Source organism: Miniopterus natalensis, chromosome 4 (genome assembly GCF_054644295.1).
Source record: "Miniopterus natalensis isolate mMinNat1 chromosome 4, mMinNat1.hap1, whole genome shotgun sequence".
NCBI lineage: Eukaryota > Metazoa > Chordata > Mammalia > Chiroptera > Miniopteridae > Miniopterus > Miniopterus natalensis.
Genome location: NC_142084.1, coordinates 41,029,947 through 41,046,065, shown reverse-complemented (window position 1 = coordinate 41,046,065; position 16,119 = coordinate 41,029,947). Strand labels below are relative to the sequence as shown.

General features: G+C 41.6%; 1 protein-coding gene across 2 annotated transcripts in view; it reads right to left on the bottom strand.

The window, feature by feature from the left end:
• The window catches only part of ARHGAP10 (Rho GTPase activating protein 10), a 249,936-nt gene that overhangs the window by 172,845 nt on the left and 60,972 nt on the right, over positions 1-16,119 (bottom strand). For both annotated transcript variants that reach the window (XM_016206885.2, XM_087816505.1), the window contains exons 2-3: positions 6,769-6,864; positions 6,634-6,695 (exon numbers count right to left, since the gene is read on the bottom strand). In XM_016206885.2, coding sequence (XP_016062371.2) covers positions 6,634-6,695; positions 6,769-6,864 — 158 coding nt within the window. The remainder of the gene's footprint in view (positions 1-6,633; positions 6,696-6,768; positions 6,865-16,119) is intronic.

The following is a 16,119-nucleotide window of genomic DNA, read 5'->3' as shown; positions in this document are numbered from 1 at the left end:
AAAGTGAATTATCCTAAGTTCTCTCTCAGCTCTTTATTTTAGGAACCAGGCCATGCCCCTGGGTCCTTCAAGACAGGATCTGAAGAACGATTTGAGGTACCCTGGCTCAACCCACAGTACTTTTCTTAGAAAACAGTAGATTCGGCTGAACTAATTCCCACTCATGGAACCACTTCTCTGGATTGGACGATGAAGTGAGCAGGCTGGTTACATGCTGGTGTCCCTTGCTGTGTGGGGGCAGACAAGTTCCTGTCTATACTTTCACATCAGTATTCACTGATTTATCAAAAGAGCTGGCTGATTCCTCAGAAGCAGAGTGCACGCCCAAGGATATTAAACATAGGAAACACAGTTTCAGGAGGGAAGTCAGTATCGCAGGACGACAAGGCTGCGAGGCCACAAATGACAGTGAGTCACGGAGAGAGAGAACACTGAGTCAGAGGCTTGGCCTCACACAAAAGGGGGTCCAGGATGGAGCCCGGGCCTCCCGCCTAAAACACTCGCCTTTACTTTAAATTTTAACTTGAGTTAGCCCTGACTGTATCTCCATAGGATTCTGGGCCAGTAAAAATCCAACTCTTGAAAGGTCCACCTTCAAAAAACAAAACAAAAAAACAGTTTCACAATAACATCCACATCTAACTGAATTATAATGGGTTTACAAGGGGGGGGAAAACAGGATTTATATGAAAAAACAATGATGTCAAACTGCAAAGGTCAGTTCAAGGAGAAAAAGTCTTCATAAAGTTAGGTCCCTGACAACTTTTAAACGAAACTGAGAAATGTTTTGTAAATAAATTCAAGATGGATTTTTCCCCATCTGAATGTGCCTGCCAACAGAATTCCATACGAAAATGTGACACTTTATCTGTAAAAGAACTGATTAAAACAGGCCTGATATACCATATAAAATTTATAATCAAAGTAAGATGAAACTAAAAGCACAGTCTTTCCAGTGGCATGGGATGCCCTAGGTACTTAACACATTACAGGAACTAAGTCACAAGCAATGCTAAGTGCAAATCAAGTAACACTAAAATTCCTAACAGCGGAAATCTGGCCCACTAAAATAAAAAAGCCAGACATAGTCCAAATCCTTTGGAAATGACAGGTCAAAACTTAGATTTTTAAGGATTATTTGAGCCTTGTGGTAGACACAAAGTCATTAAAAGGCAATTTATAGTGCATCCAACTTGCAGGCAGCTTTCTCTCCAAGGCTAGGAATGCAGCCGAGATTTCACAAGCACCTAGGCCAGTGGTTCTGATTTCAGCATGCTTGACAATAACCCGGAGAGCTCACTGAAACACAGGCCGATGAACTCCACCCCAGAGTTTCTGACTCAGTAGGTCTGGGGCAGGGGCCAAGAGTTTGCATTTCTAGCATGTTCCCAGATGATACTGATACTGATGGGAGAGGGACCACTGCCCTAGGGTGCACTAAGAAAAGATTATCATGAAAACGTCTACCAAAAGGTAAAAATGATTTAGTTCATTTTAACCAACATGTGTTATTCTAATAATATGAAACACTTTGGAAAGTAAAAAAAAAACAACAAAAAAACCAAAAAAAAACAACAGAAAATATGGAACAAAAATCAGTGTCAAAAAACCTCAAAAGACATGGAAACTACTTAACTACGTGACTGTAAGACATCTAGACAATGAAAGAAACGATGAGAAAGGAGTGAAGCAAAGCAGACAAGGGTTGAGGAAACACTTGTGTCTTGCCTAGAACTATCTAAACTATTAACAAAAGCCTTCAGTTCTCAGGAGCCTCGGACCTTCCTTATCAGGACATAAGCTAAGGGCCAACCACCCAGCAAGCGTTCCCTGACCCAGTGCTTCACAAGAGTCAAATCTGTAGTGGGAAAAAAACAACATGGAAAAAAAGGGAAAGGGTATCAGCCGCCTCCAGAGTCTGTGCGTGCACAGAGTCATCTTGCCCAAGTGGGAAAGGGGTGCAGCTGGTGGAAAGGACACCCCCTCCCATCTGCTTGCCAGCCCAGTGGGATGGGGGTGGCCTTTTGTGTACCACCCGGCAAGCTAGCCCTCCTCTCTCCTGTTACCCCCTCTTCCCTGATGCTTTCCCCAGACTCCGGGCCTTGCACAGCTGCCCTCATCTGTCATAACCCCCAGAGGCTGGGCAGTCATGTTTTGGAGGGCAAAGCTAACTCAATATGGTAAAAGGATACATGCGGAGAAGGAAATACAGCATGAAGCCCTTTTAAAGAATGTCATAAACACTACAGCACTATTTTAAAAGTCCTTGAATTCCTGGCCAGCAGCCCACCTCGGATAAGGACTCCCTGTCCTGTCCTGCCCACACCAGAGGGAACATCTCCGGAATGCTAGCGCGACACCGCGCAGAGCGCCACGGCGGCAGGGCCACGGCGGCAGGGCCACGCTGGCCCTCAGCGCAGCCAGCTCCCCAACTCGAGTTACTTCCTCACTTTCACAGTCAAGGTTGGCAATTATTTCCAGCACAAACTACTCAGTTGAAAACACTGTCCTGAAAAAGATATTATTGGCCTTTTATGGAACGAGACATATTCATTCATAGAAACCGACTTCCACGCACAGAGGAAGAACTCTGGCTGGTTAGACTGGCCTTCTCTCCACTTCCTTCCCCAACAATTCATCCAATAGCTACAGAGCTGGACACTAGCGGGGTACAGGCAAACGCACCCCTCTCTCTTTTCTAAAATCAGTTTTCCTCACCTCCATCTTTCCTTACAGGCTAACTCTGAGTCACCTGTAAACTCAGCTCAGGAACGGTGTCTCCAAAATGCGTCCCCTGAATTCCCCCAGCCTCTCTGTTATCACGCTTTTGGCAATTTCCCCCAATGGACAGCCAACTACTCAAGGGTAGAAACCATGCCTTTGTCTCCACAGCATTTGGCAAAGTGCTCAGCAAGGAGGAGACGCTCGACAGTAATTGTTGGAGTGTGTGTGTGTACGTATCCTAGTCAGTACACAGACTGTATGTATACCTGGTGAAGATATATATACCTGGTGGCTCAAACCCAACAAGGAAAAATGTGTTCCTAGATTGTTGAGCTTCCAGGTGACTGTATCCCTTAAAGCTCAAAATCCTATTTTAACATTTAGGAAATGGAAAGCTCTTTAAAAATATTTGGCATTACTCTTTGCCTTCTAAAACTATATTTTTTTAGCATTTTCATGATTCAGTCTTAATTATATTTTTTAACATTTTCATGATTCAGTCTTAATCATGAATATACAATTACTATACAGCACCATCATTTAATTTAGGACTTCAGACAATACTGACTGCTTTTAGAAATTAAGTGACCACTAAGATTTTGCTAAATCGTTGGAACCAATTTTAGAATATTTCTACCTCGATTTACAGCTGTCTTGTTGCACCCCTTTTTTAATATGTGGCTTTTAACATGCTGCTGGTTTGTAATACTTGAAGTAAAATAAGATTTTTTAAAAGTTCTCAGGATGTACTGGCATCGAACTGCCTAAAGACCATCCTACCTCATTGTCACGCTGTTGGGAGCTACGTATGGGCTTGTGAAACTATACATAGGCCCTCCTTGGTGTCCTGTCCCCTGAACTCCAGCTCAAATACCACTTCTTCCAGACAGTCTTTCCTGAGAAGCACAGGCAGAGCTGCTCCCCACTCCATGCAGCCACACTCTATTCCTCTGTTATTGTACTTAATATAACATATTTTAGTTCCCTTTTTACCAGTTACTCTCCAGAACTACACTGGACACTTCTTGAGAAAGGTATCTTTTTAGTCAAAAGTTTAAGGCTGGTGTCGAGTAAAGCATGAAAGATTTTTTTCCGTAAGTATTCAAAGCTCTTTAAAGGAACAAAAGTAGCCATAATGATTCCATACAATTCACATGCTTAAAAAAAAAGGGGGGGATCACTGCCTATAGAGATTAGACAAAAACATCCAAATAACATCAATATGGGTTAAATGCTAGACTTTTTAATTTTTATTAACTTCATTACTGTAACTGTTAACTCACAACTTAAAACTGTTAAGTCATAAAGGTCCTTGAAAGCTAATGGAAAGGCATTAGAAATTCCTGTCAAGGGCAAACAGAAGAGGAAGAACCTATAGATTAAAAGTGACTTAGAAACTTATCAAATGTATTGTGTTTGGATCCAGATTCAAACAAACCAACTGTTATGGGGGGGGGGGGGGAGTGACAAAATGTGAATGAATATCAGAAAAATTTGAATACGACCTAATCCTTTGTAATATTAAGGAATTATTTGTTTTTTAGGTATGACAAAGATACTGTGGTTCAAAAGAGTGATCTTTAAGAGCTATACAGTAAGGTATTTACAGGTGATACTGGCCTTTTCTGTCAAAACAATGGTAGTAAGGGGTATAGGAGAAACAAGATCGGTTGTGTGGCAATGGTATTGAAGCTGGGTGATGAGTGCATGTAGTTTAATCATATTTTTCTCTCTACTTTTGTACATACTCAAAATTTTCCAAACTACAAAGTTAAAAAAAACCCCGTAACACTATGTGTCCAGATGTCCTGTTAATTCTATGGTTGGTCACAGCCACCCCCACTGCTTTCTGGCTTTGGATAATTTCCTGCTATCCAGCAGGTGCTGCTGTTCCCACAAGAGTTATAACAGAGTGTCCCATTTCTCTCTGCAGTTCATGGCATTATACGGACATCCTGTTCTTACTTCTACCCTGCACTGAAAACCCAGCCCTGCCACCCTCCTCCTACTTCAGATAGCCTATCAACCGCATCACGGCTGAAGATTAAATCATTAAGTCAGCTAACAGCAGATCTGAGAACCATGCTCTCTCTCTCCCAGACACCCTGGAGCTAAGACCACATTCCAGTTTTTTGACCTAGTCAGTTCATCTCAAGGAACATAAAACGTTAACAGTATCAAGACAGGCAGTAGAGCCCTGGCTGGGTGGCTCAGTTGGTTGGAGCATCATCCTGTACACCAAAAGGTTGTGGGTTCGATTCCCAGTCAGGGTACATGCCTAGATTGCGGATTCGATCTCTGGTCAGGGCGCATACAAGATGCAACCGACCTATCTGCAGAGCTAAAATTTAGCACCAAGCTGACCAGAACTCTCTTCCCCCCAGATACCTGGATGCCTCATATGGTTCACTGTTGAATGCCTTCCCTCCCCACTCTAGGTATAACAGTACCCCGCCCCATTCTCTAGGTACTTGCCCTTCCTTATTAAATTTTGTAGCACCTATCACTACCTGACAATGTATTGTATATTTTGTTATCACCTCTCCTTTCTAGAATGTAACCTCCCTGAGGGCAGGGACTTGGCTTTGTTTGCCTCTGTGCTCAGATTCTAACCAGTCACTGGAACACAAAAGGCAAAAGGAATCCAATACTAATCTGCAGAATGCTCTACCTCCCAGCTGCCATGTGATCTTGGGCAAGGTACTGTGCCTCAGTTTCCTCCTCTGTAAAATAAGGGGACAATAACAGTCTGTCTCACAGAGTTGATATGAGAATAACTTAATATTAGGTAAACAGCTTAGGCCAGGACTGGGCACCTTTGTTATCATGCTCAGTATTATTACCACCACCACATACATCTGAACATACTCATACACTTACACTAGGTAGCACTCATTTTCCAAAACATAGAAAAAAACTAGTTTGTCTTTTTTTTTTAAAGTCTAAAAAAAAAATGGGCGAGAATAGATAGTGTCATAATTCAGTGCCAATTCTACTGTGAATCATTGTGGAATGAATGAACATCAGTCAACTGGAGGGGAAATGCAAGCTTTTAAGAAAGGTAAGTATCACTCAATACACTTAAAACGCATTGCTGAGCGTAAATAAGATCATCCACTCAATGCACTCAGCACAGCATCAGGCACGTGGAGAGCACCCAATGAAGTGTAACTATTATTATTACTGTTGGGATCATGAATCTCAAGGTAAAGTGGGATTTTAAAGACTCCAAGACCAAGTTCTCTCCCTCTCCACACAGCCTAGAAATCTACAGATTTAACTCTTAACATCACCCTGCTGTTCCTGTGCCTCTCCATAAGCTTTTCTGCTTTTATCTTTTTGCTATATTAAGATTTTGCATAGGACTCAATTTCTGTTGTTGTTAATCCTTACTCGAGGACATTTTTTCCATTGATTTTTAGAGAGTGGAAGGGTGGGGAGGGAGACAGAGAGAGAAACATCAATGTGAGAGACACTCATTGATTGGCTGCCTCCCTCATGCACCCCAACCGGAACCAGGGATCGAACCTGCAGCCCTTGACTGGGAATCGAACCCTTGGCTCTTCTGTGCCCCAGCCAATGCTCTAACCACTGAGCACACTGGCCAGGGCATGAGACTCAACTTAAATGGAAGTGCTCCACTGCTTACAAAAACCTAGGTGACACTGATATAGTTCAACCCTCTATTTTACAGATAAAGAAACAGGTCTAGAGGTCCAGCAACCTGTCTAAGATCTGATCACGGTCAGCACCACTGGAACTAGAAACCCGGGCTCCTGAGACCTCATCAAGGCTCCTTCCACTACTTCCTCCACGGATAAATGCATCCAAGCTCCACCAGGACCAGCGTCTAAAGCCAGGTTTTCCCCGCTCGAAGTTGGACTTACTAATTTACACCCCACAACTCACCATAATTTCTCTCTGTTCTTCCAGGTTCTTCAGAAAGTTAGAAAACTCACGTAAGGAAGCATCTGTCAAGAGAAAGGAATCATTATTTGGTGGACAAAGCAAAGGACAGCAAACAAAAACCTCACCCTCACGTACCTATGCAGCGTTCATCATCAGTCTCCGCATCGCCAATAAACTCAAATTTAAAGTCTCTGAGCGAGTGAGCAAACTTCCGCTGGGCTGCCGAGAGACCTAGGAAGAAAGATTGAATCATGGGCAATGCTTAGAAGACATTCATTCCTCCTAAGGTCAAGTGAGCTGGAGAGCTCTCCTCCACTCAATCTGTGAAGAGGCACAACCCAACTCTGCCAAGGGGCCCTTCATCCCTGGTGGGCTCTCCAGGCGGCTTCTGTCTTCCACTCCACATTGTGGCAGAGAGCAGGTGCTGGAGAAACGTTTCTTCCCTCCCCCAGACTCTTCTTCCTCGGGGATCCAACTGCTTCGCCTAGTTCCCTAAAGCACTTTCCTTTTCTCTGCTTACTCGGGTCAGAGGTTGCCGGATTCAAAAGTTCAGGCTATGAACACACACCCCTGATAGCATCTCCCAGGGCTCGGTGAGATCTGGCTGGCTACCAAGGTTTCAAATATAAGCGTGTCAAGTAGAGATTGGTGGTTACAAAAAAAGTCATGGGGATGTAAAGTACAGAATAGGAAATAGTCAATAATAATATTATAACTACATATAGTGCCAGGTGGGTACTGGGAATATTGGGGGGGGACACACTTTGTAAAGTATGTGGTTGTCTAACCACTATGCTGTACACCGGCAACTAAAACAAAACTGAATGTAAAATGCAATTGAAAAATTAAAACACACACACACACACACACACACACACACACGGATCTCAAAAGCTTGACATCAGCCAACCAGATGGCCTTAACTGATTGTCAAACTCCAGGCAGAGAACCCAAAAGATGTTGAAAGAGTTTTCATAGAAAATAGCAACAGGGAGGTAACTAAAGGCCAAGCTTAAATGTTAGAACAAATTCATTCTGAAAAACACCTATAGAGTCCTCAACTTTTTTTATTGGAGATTAATAGAAAATAGAAAACATATTTCTAATCTAAGTTAATGTTTATCTTAGGTCCACATGCCAAGGTAGGTAATATTTTTTCTATCTCATCCAATACTCTTGAAAAATAAGTAAAATAAAGATTATCTCCTTTTTACAATGGAGAGTTAAAGCTTAGAGATGTTAAATAATTTGCGCAAAGTCGCAGTTACCACAACAGCAAAGGCTTGGTTCTACTCCAGGGCCATCTGTCCAAGCCCCAGGCCCTGGCCAAGGTACAACCCTGCTTCTGGTCTAAAGCACTTTCTAAGAAGCTGCTCACTGAGGCCTGCACTCCTTATGCCTCCGGTCTCAGTACAGTGAGTACTGACAGACCGTGTTCAAATAAAATTTCATGTCAACCAAGTTGAAAAGTTGAAAATGTAAATGCAATGCATAACTGCTGATTGGAATACTCTCTTGCAAAAAAAATAACTACGAACAAGAAAGGAAAGCAAACAATGTAAAACACTGAGGGCTGTTTTTGATAAGATGGTAGGATAGTAAAAGCAACTGTTCCCTTTTTCATGTTCTTCACTGTATTATAGCTAGCAATGAATGAAAGCAAGATTTTTTTAAAATTTATCTTTATTGTTGAAAGTATTACAGATGTCCCCTTTTTTCCCCCCATTGACTCCTTCCACACCATATCCACCCCCAACCCCGCCCCAGGCCTTCACCATACTATTAATTCTTATTTTTACATTACAAAATGCTACTTGATGTTTTTCAAACAACTGCTTAAACTTTCTAAGTAACGCTCACCAACTCTTTCAGCTGCTGTCATAGTTTGTTTTTGTTTGTGGGGCTTTTTTTTTTCCTAATAGACTATGTTTCTTAGAGTAGTTTTAGGTTCCCAGAAAAACTGGGCAGAAGGTACAGATTTTCCACTGACGTGCAGCCCCTCCACATGCGCAGCCTCCTGCATCATCTCCCTCCCCCACTGCCATGGTTTCGGAAACCTCATTCTTGCCCTAATTCATGTTTCTCTTATTGTTCTCAAATTCTTTTCCTCTTTAAAATATATTTTTTTAAAAAACACACTGAGAGACCTCAGTGTGAAAGGCAAAACCTTAAACATTTTAAAAGATGCTATAGGACTATTTCTTACCCTTGGAGTACGGGAGAAAAGCACAAACCATAATATAAAATGTGATGGGTTGCAAGCATGGTCACAACTCCTACCCCTCCCTGTGGGCACTTCTCTTTTCAAGGGAACTCTGCAGCTCCCTCAGCAATAGGCAGGGTCTATTTCTCCACCCCCTGAATCCAGGCAGGGCTTGTGGCTAACAAAAAGTGGTGGATGTGACACTCTGCTAATTTGGAGACCCCACCTCAAGAAGCTTTGTACACCTTTGCCTGACTTCATGTGAACAAGTCCAGGCCAATCTGCTGGCTGATGAAAGCCTTGGGGCTCATTCATCCGGTTATTGCCCCTTCAGTCAGACGCCAACCAGCAGCAGCAGAGCTTCCCTGCACAGGAGGAGGAAAGTCAAGATAAGACCGTACTGCCCGGAGAGCGCGACCCAACAGAAATAAAGGGCTGTTGCTTAAGCCACTAGGTTTCGGGGTGATCTGTCACAGAGCAATGGGTAACTAATACAGAAAGGTTATTAAAATTTGTCTAAGTTTTAAATATTTAAAGACATATAAAAGGGAAGATAGGCACACAGAGAAGGTATAAATAACTGCTATACAATGAGGGAAAGCAGAACTCCAAGAAAAAACTGGGGAAAACACTTGAGTGGGCCCTTCAGAAAAACAAGTAAAGGAGATCCAAATGGCCTGTACCCACATGAAAAGATGCTCAAGCTCATTAGAGAGAATAAAGGTGAAAATTAAAATGTCAAGATACCTTGACACACCCATCAGACTGGCAAAAATTACTAAGTCTGGCAACCTCAAGGGTTGGTGGGATCCTGTATATACAGCAGCAGAAGGCCTCACACACTGCTAGTGAGAGTAAAAATTGGTATAATTACTTTTTAAGGAGTGTGGCATTGTCTAGTAAATTTGGTGATATCCTACAACCCAGAAGCTGTTCTCCTAGATAAATTCCCAAGATAAACTTGCACAAGTGCACTATGTAGACTAGAAAATCCAGACCTGATCATCATAATCACCAAACACTGGAAAAAAACAAATACCAATCAGTGGAGCAAATGAGTAAGTTACAGTACGTCCATATACTATAGTGTAAAAACTAAAAACTCACAGATCAACACAAAGGAATCTCAATTTGGAGAGAAAGAAGCAATTCACAAAAGAGTACACACACTATGGTGCTTTTATATAAAATTCAAAACAAGCTACACTGGACTCTATGTTTGGATTGCAAATATAGGTCACTAAATCACAGAATGGCAAATGAATTATTATCTCAAAGGTCACACAATGCTGCCCAGCCGGCGTGGCTCAGCGGTTGAGCATTGAGCTAGGATCCAGATCAGGGCACGTGCATCTTGATCCCCAGTAGGGGGCGTGCAGGGGGCAGCCAATCAATGACTCTCATCATTGATGTTTCTATCTCTCTCTCTCCCTCTCCCTAAAATCAATAAAGATATATTAAAAAAAAAAAAAGTCACACAATGTTTACCACTGGGAACCAGGGAGAGCAATGCAGTCAGAAAGCTACAAGGGGATTAAAATATTTTCCTTCATAACTGGTGATGGGTCTGTGGATATTTGCTTTATCATTAGTTAGTTAGTTAGTTAGTTAGTTATTAAACATGGACAGTTTACGATAAAGAATTACAAGCACTTTTGCAAAATGAATTAAGTTTTGGAAATCTATTTCACACCAATATGAATATATATATATGAGACTGCTGAGAAGTACACTTAAAAATTTAAGATGGTAAATTTTATGCAATGTGTTTTTAACCAAAATTTTTTATATTCAATATTATTTTGTATTAGTTTCAGGAGCACTACATCTTGGTTAGACAATCATAGACTTTACAAAGCATTCTCTCTTATAATTCCAGTACCCAACTAGCATCATACATAGTTATTACAGTATTGCTGACTATATTTCCTATGCTGTCATTCTTCTTTAAAACGTACATTTGCCCGGCCGGGCTTGGCTCAGCAGTTACGTGTCGACCTAGGATCCAGGCGATCGGGGTTTGATTCCCGGTCAGGGCACATGCCCGGGTTGCGGGCTCGATCCCCAGTCGGGGTTGAGCAGGAGGCAGCCGATCAATGACTCTCTCATCATTGATGTTTCTTTCTCTCTCTCTCTCTCCTTTCCTCTCTCTGAAATCAATAATATATTTCAAAAATAAAACGCACATTCATTTCGTATACTGCTGTATTTTTGCCGTAATTTTCACAATCGCAATAAAAAATTTTTTAAACCATAAAAAAGTAATAGCCTAGCTATGTTTAGGCCATTTGAAAATAACTCAGTGTCTACTGCAATTCAGACAAACATACAATTATTCTCTAAGATCTAGCCACACCGGCCTGTTCTTGGTTCACACATGCCGAGCTCATTCCAGTCTGAGGGCCCTTAAACTTGGGGCTCCCCTCCACCTGAAATGTTCCTTCCCCACCTCCACTGTCACCTGGAGGGTCCTTCTTAAACCCATGGCTAAGCTAAGAATCCCCTTCCTCTCACCATCCCCTCTGCCCTAAGTCCCTCTCTATTCCTTTGCCATTTTATTTTCTTCATAGAATTTATTACCTAAAATTACCTTATTTAGTCAATACTCATGACTATTTTCCCACTCTAGGATATCATATCCCTGAAGCAGCAACATACAGTTTTCTGCTTCTCTATGTCCTTGAAACAGGGACCACAATAAGATTTTTGTTTTAATTTATGTCAGGCACCTATTTCCAAATATTAATAGTGTGTGGGCTTATGATCATTTTTAATAACTTTGTATTATTCTACTTTGCTAATGTTTGCTTTGCCAGTTCTCAACAGGGGCATGAACCTGGTTGAATTTATGTTTATATATGTGTGTGTACATATGTTTACATATGCTTATATTTACTTATACATATTATATGCATTTATATATATTACTAGGAACATATATATAGCTACAGATAGATAGGTAGATAGATAAGATATAAAATCATCAGTGCTAGTATAAATTATATTTTCCCTCTGGAGCTGTTTGAGTATTTTATCCAAAATGCCAAGTTTACTTTAAAGACCATGTTTCATAAGATCAGGATAGGATGTTCTCTAGAAAGTAAAACAAATACATCAGTTTTTCAACATTCACTTCATAACTCCTAATGTTGTTAGTTGAAATGTTTATAACAGCAGATTAAATTTGGGTTCATCTGCACAGCTATTATGATTATTTCCATGTAAATAGCACGCTTCTGTCTAACTGCTGCATTATTATAGTCACATCAATTTATTTTAGAATATAACCATTTTCCTCACTCATTTTTCCTTTTTGTTGACTTCCTTCTGGTGTCATTAGAGGTCATTATGCAAAATGTTTATTGTTTAAATATTTGACCATACCAAACTCCATGCCTTTTAAGAATCACAAATGTGTCACCTTTCTGTCACTTAGTACATTTTAAGTTATTTCTTCTCCCATGCAGTTTATACTTTTATAGATATTTTCTGCATTTCTAAACATAATATAAAATCATAAGGCAGCTTACTAGATTCAGTAGTCTATGAAATAAGCACAAAGATGTTTTGTACAAAGGATGATGTTTTTTCTTTCCAATTTCATTGCACATGAAACTCAACCAGCCTTAATTCACTAGTTACAAAGGCCGGGGAAAGATGGTGAGGGGGCCCACTAGACAGAATTACCTTTATTGAGTGCTTCCTTTGTGCTAATTGACTTAAATACTATGGCATTTACTCTTTATAATCAGCATGCAGGGTTGGTATTGGTGTGACCTTATCTTAAGTAGGTTCAGAGACAGATCAGTGACTTCATCAAGGCCACAGACCTCTTTAGACTGCTGGTAATAAGTCCTGGAGGCAAAGACTCGACTTGTTTTCTCAAGCTTCTAAAAATATACTTTCTATGATGTCATTCCAACTTTCAAGAGAGTTAACATTATTCCCAGGTCCTCTGCCCAGACCTCAGCTAGTTACCAGAATGGTCAAACGCAGAATTCTAACCAAGGAAAATTCATAGGTGCGGGCCTCCACGCCCCCGTCCTCTCCTGCCTACAAATTCCTGAGTGCTCTGAAGTAACACTGCTCTCCTGAAACACCTTCAAGGCTGACGTGATGCCAGGTGGTGGACAAGGCCAAGCCTGAGTGTGCACAAAAAGTACAGCTAACTCGAAAGATTTAATGTGACTTGCACCTTTCAAATGAACTTGCCACTCGAGTCTCTAACACTGGAATTTTTAGGTCCTCAATTTGTAGACAAATGGGAGAAAAAACCACAAGCAAGGCCTTCCCAGGGATAAGAGCAGTCTGAGAGGTGAGGAATTATCTTTGAGACATGCTGAGTTTGAGATGGAGGACACCACAGGGAAAGGTCCAAGCATGGCTTTAATCCAGATCTGGAAAGCCTCCAGGCAATGGCCAAGCTCCCACTGCTCACCCTTGATGATTTTACACAAGGTTATTTCTCATGGCACATTAGACACATATAGGCACTTGGGGGTGAATGCAATACCTCTGCACTCAGGTTGCTCTACTCATATTGAACTTCTAGGCAGCCCCCTGGGTGTGTTACAGCCCCTGAAGTTACAAGTCTGGCCTGGGTAACAAGGCTGTCATCTCCTGCAACTTCCCAACCCATCAACCAAAGCACTAATGGGGACACTTGAGGAAATAAATGTGGCATGTTCTTTCATTTGGGGTTGAACACGAAAAATGAAACAGCAAATAAATGAGCCTCTCTCACTCAGGAAATTTAAAATACAGGATTCTTCACAAACCACACTATTTTTTTCAAATAGGCAAATTGCACCTAAACGCTCACATTCCTTTGCAAGTAGAAACCCAAATAACTAGATTATCAACTATGCGAAAGCTCTGCCAAGGGAACCTCTGCCACCCATTCTGCACATCAAAACACGTCCCAGCATTCTTAAATGCTTTATTTAGAGAAAAGCAGGGTACAGATACTAAGAACTTAATATCCTTCATGCCAGATTCATGCCAAGGAAATAATGCTGATGTTAATCCAAATAACTTGGAAGGGAAACAAAATTCCTCTAGGACTGCAGACTGGTTCATATTTGGCTTCATGTTTTCCAGATTTACAAACCCGGCAGCTGTACTTTACACAAGAACAGCGTTATGGCCTCTTTGTATGCGTAAAAAAAGAAAGCAAATAACTCACATTGTAGATTTTAAAAGCTGTGCAAACATCTCACAAGCCCAAAATGCAATGCCGGGCTAGTCAAGGCCTGAAGGGCAAATCACAGGCTGTTCTAGGAGCAGCTCATGGGCTGTAGCAAGGTCTCTGGAACTATCATGTTAAGGCATTCCTGTCCCTACCTCCCCAAATCCAGCCCAACTGGGGTGTCTGTGCAGTGAGTTCTTAATCATAGAATAAGCACTGTCTGATGTCACCAGAACAACTTGAATTGATGAATTTATGGGGTAAAAGGAAAATGAGCTGAGTCCACAAAGATCCATATGCCACAAACAAAAGCATACACCTGGATGGAGTGTGGGCCTCCAGACCCAATAAGGCACATAAACACCCAGATCTCATTTACCAAAACAGCCAATTAATTATTAAAAACCCTTCAGAGGTGAGTGATCTGGGCCCTGCAGAGAATCCCACAGGCAGGTCCACGCTGGAAAATACCACCCAACCTTCACCTTATCCAGATTTCAAGTGTACTGCACACACTCAGCAAAAGTGGAGTCTGCTCGGGCTGAGTTCTATGTACAGAGAGAACCTGCCACAACAGGTTAGCAGATGAGGTGGGCATGTTAGTGAGCACCTGGCCCACTGGTTTTCAAACTGTCTTTGGCCACAGATCCCTTTGTTCAAAGAAAATCTTATTTACAGTGAGAACAGAAAATACAACTAACAGTATTAGTTTCCTACTGCTGCTATAACACATTTCCATAAAATTAGTGGTTTAAAACGACACAAATTTATCTTATAGTTCTGAAGATCAGAAGTTGACACAGGGTCTCACAGGGCTGTATTCCTTCTGGGGGCTATAGAGGAGAACCCACTTCCTTGCCTTTTCCAGCTTCTAAGGGATGCCCAAATCCCTTTGCCCACAGCCCCCAGCCACCAATCACATTACTCTGACCTCTGCTTCTGTCATCGAATTTCTTTCTCTGACCCCTTTAAGGACCACTGTGATTACAATGGGCCCACCACGATGACCCAGGATAATCTCAACATCTCAAGGGTCTTAATTTAATCCCATCAGCAAAGTCCCTTCTGCCATGTAAAATAATATGTTCACAGGTTCAGGGAATTAGGAAGGGTCATCTCTGCAGGGTGATTATTCTATCCACCAAACCTTATAATGTCAAGTATATTTACATTGATGCACTCAAGTATCACAACTCTAAGAGGTAGATACTATTTTTATGCCCACTTTACAAAGGAGGAAACTAGGACACACACACAGGTTAAGCAATTTGCCCAAGGTCACACAACTAGTACGTAGTACAAGAGATCACCAAAGCTGTTGAGGTAGAGCTGGGATGAAAAACTCTGCTCACCTGGTACCTGTCTCCCACAGAGTGGTCTCCAATGAGACTGCACCCTGCAGAACCCAACCTGAAAATCACTGACAGAATCTCTCACCTTCACTTTACAGGCAGGCGGCATATGAAAGCACAACTTTGGACAACTAGCTCAATGTCACACACCTAGTTTAAGGAGAGCTCTAACTAGAATCCAGGCCTTAGCATAAAATCTTAGTTTTAGTATAACCTTGGAAGGCACAGGAGGCCAGTAACAGGTGCACGTGTAAGTTAGGAATACATGATCCAGCAGTTGAGCAGCATGTCCCAGAAAACAGCTACACAGGACACAATGGGGGATACACACATGTATGTGTGTGTATTTGGGGGTAAAGGGAAGTGTGTATGTATGAAGAAGTATATCCAGTCAACACACTCCGGACCTGCACCTTCTCTAATTACACTTCATAGAAAACAAGAGTGGCCGATGGGCTGACAAACATTACAATGACAAGACTGCATGCTAAAAATTAGGATGGCTTGACATGTCCAGGGGAGTGCCTAAATCTGAGTGTCAAAAATTGCTGGTCCCACATACTTATTTAGCCATCCTTTTCATTAAAATTTTAATTTCAATCTCTCAAACCCTCTGGTTACCATTGGTCCCACTATTCCCTATAGTCATTGGCCTCATTTAAAATATTTTCCTGACCCCTGGAGGCATTTGGATATCAAGTCCTGGCCTCAATTAAAGAACTTTAGCAGGGAACATAATCTTA